The sequence below is a fragment of the Seriola lalandi genome, unplaced genomic scaffold (genome assembly GCF_002814215.2).
Source record: "Seriola lalandi dorsalis isolate HSWRI2012SDOR001 ecotype SW California unplaced genomic scaffold, Sedor1 jcf7180002053742, whole genome shotgun sequence".
Classification (NCBI taxonomy): domain Eukaryota; kingdom Metazoa; phylum Chordata; class Actinopteri; order Carangiformes; family Carangidae; genus Seriola; species Seriola lalandi.
This window is the reverse complement of record NW_019524295.1, coordinates 1-1,324: the sequence shown is the minus strand read 5'-3', so window position 1 is coordinate 1,324 and position 1,324 is coordinate 1. Positions and strand designations below refer to the sequence as shown.

Sequence of the window (1,324 nt, the reverse complement as noted above, 5' to 3'; positions counted from 1 at the left end):
TGTGTGTGTGTGTGTGTGTGTGTGTGTGTGTGTGTGTGTGTGTGTGTGTGTGTGGAACTGGCTCATCTACCAACATAAGAGGCTTAAATCCCACATGAAGTAAAAGTAGAAGCTTTGAAAAAGCTACAGACGGATGAGAGTGAGAGAAGAAGAAAAGCAGAGCACTGATTGGTTCTTACTTTCTCCGACCCAGCTGAGCTCCAACTCAAACGCTTTGTCCTTCACCTCGTCGTGAACGATGTAGATTCTGGGGAAAAAAAACAAAAAAAACAAAAAGAAAAATCAAACAGACTCAGAGACAGACGGACTTTTACTTTGAAAACAGAAAAACTAAAGAAACATTCCACCTTAAGAAGTCATGTGACTGAGGTGTAGTTGGTTTATAAGCCAACATTAGTTTTGTACTTCTGCTGATTGTATTTAGGCTTCAAACATCATGAAGTGTTTCTCATCAGTGAAGATGATCCTGCTGAATGAAACCTGTCAGGATCATTAACTGATTATTCTTGTTTGTTTGTTGTTTGTGGAGGGAACCGGGCCGATGTTGCCTTCAGGGTCAATCTACAAACACACGTCATACGTTAAGTGGTGAACCTGAGCTCTGGACACTCTTTATAACCTGAGGAACCATCCCCAGTACAACGAGAAGTTTGAGTTTAACAGATCCAGTTAACTGGCTGATGAACTGAGCTGCTGTTCAGTGTCAATAAAGTTCAGTTTGGATGTTGCCGACTCACATTTTGGCGACCTCTTTGACGAGCTCCCTGCACGTCATCTCCTTCATCTGACAGAGGACAAACAGAGACACCGTTAGTGAACAGGAAACAGGAAGTCGTCCTCGCCGCGGTGACGCAGCCAGATCTGGTCTATCAGTGACTTTCATCATGACGTAACAAGCTCGTTATTTTCTCCATGAAGATGTGTATAAGAGACAGGTTTGGTCTTCAGAGACTCAGGTGACGCTGCTGCACATTAACACTCACCTGCAGTTTCTCGATCTCTGTCTTGGCGGCTTGTTTCGCTTTTCCGATGGCGCAGCCCCAGTAACCCTGGAGACACACAGACACAGACAGACAGACAGACAGACAGACAGACAGACAGACAGACAGACAGACAGACAGACAGACACACACACACACACACACACACACACAGTTTGGTTACTAACGGACTCAGACTGTCGGTCTGTAAAAACACTGAGAGGCCGGATAAATATAAAATAAATATAAATTTCAGAATATACAGAAACACGTCTCACGTATGAAATGCCGGACGGGTCGACCATGTAGAGCTGAGGACCGTCGTCTTTGTCGTACGAGCCCAA

At 44.6% G+C, this 1,324-nt stretch overlaps 1 protein-coding gene across 1 annotated transcript; it reads right to left on the bottom strand.

Annotated features, from left to right (window-relative positions):
* Nucleotides 1-108: 108 nt before the first annotated feature.
* Nucleotides 109-1,318, bottom strand: LOC111651713 (proteasome subunit alpha type-3-like). The gene is made up of 4 exons (XM_023401734.2): nt 1,259-1,318; nt 984-1,049; nt 738-784; nt 109-247 (listed from the first exon to the last, which is right to left on the bottom strand). Exons 1-4 carry the CDS (start codon nt 1,283-1,285, stop codon nt 124-126), a joined length of 264 nt encoding a protein of 87 aa, XP_023257502.2. The 5' UTR covers nt 1,286-1,318; the 3' UTR covers nt 109-123.
* Between the last annotated feature and the right edge of the window lie 6 nt (nt 1,319-1,324).

Bases quoted from the DNA above. Each gene is read 5' to 3' on its own strand.
- LOC111651713 (XM_023401734.2), bottom strand. From the start codon at position 1,285: ATGGTCGACCCGTCCGGCATTTCATAC. The intron at 1,050-1,258 runs GTGAGACGTGTT...GTGTGTCTCCAG, and splicing joins ACCCGTCCGGCATTTCATAC to GGTTACTGGGGCTGCGCCAT. The intron at 785-983 runs GTGAGTGTTAAT...GTCCTCTGTCAG, and splicing joins CAGAGATCGAGAAACTGCAG to ATGAAGGAGATGACGTGCAG.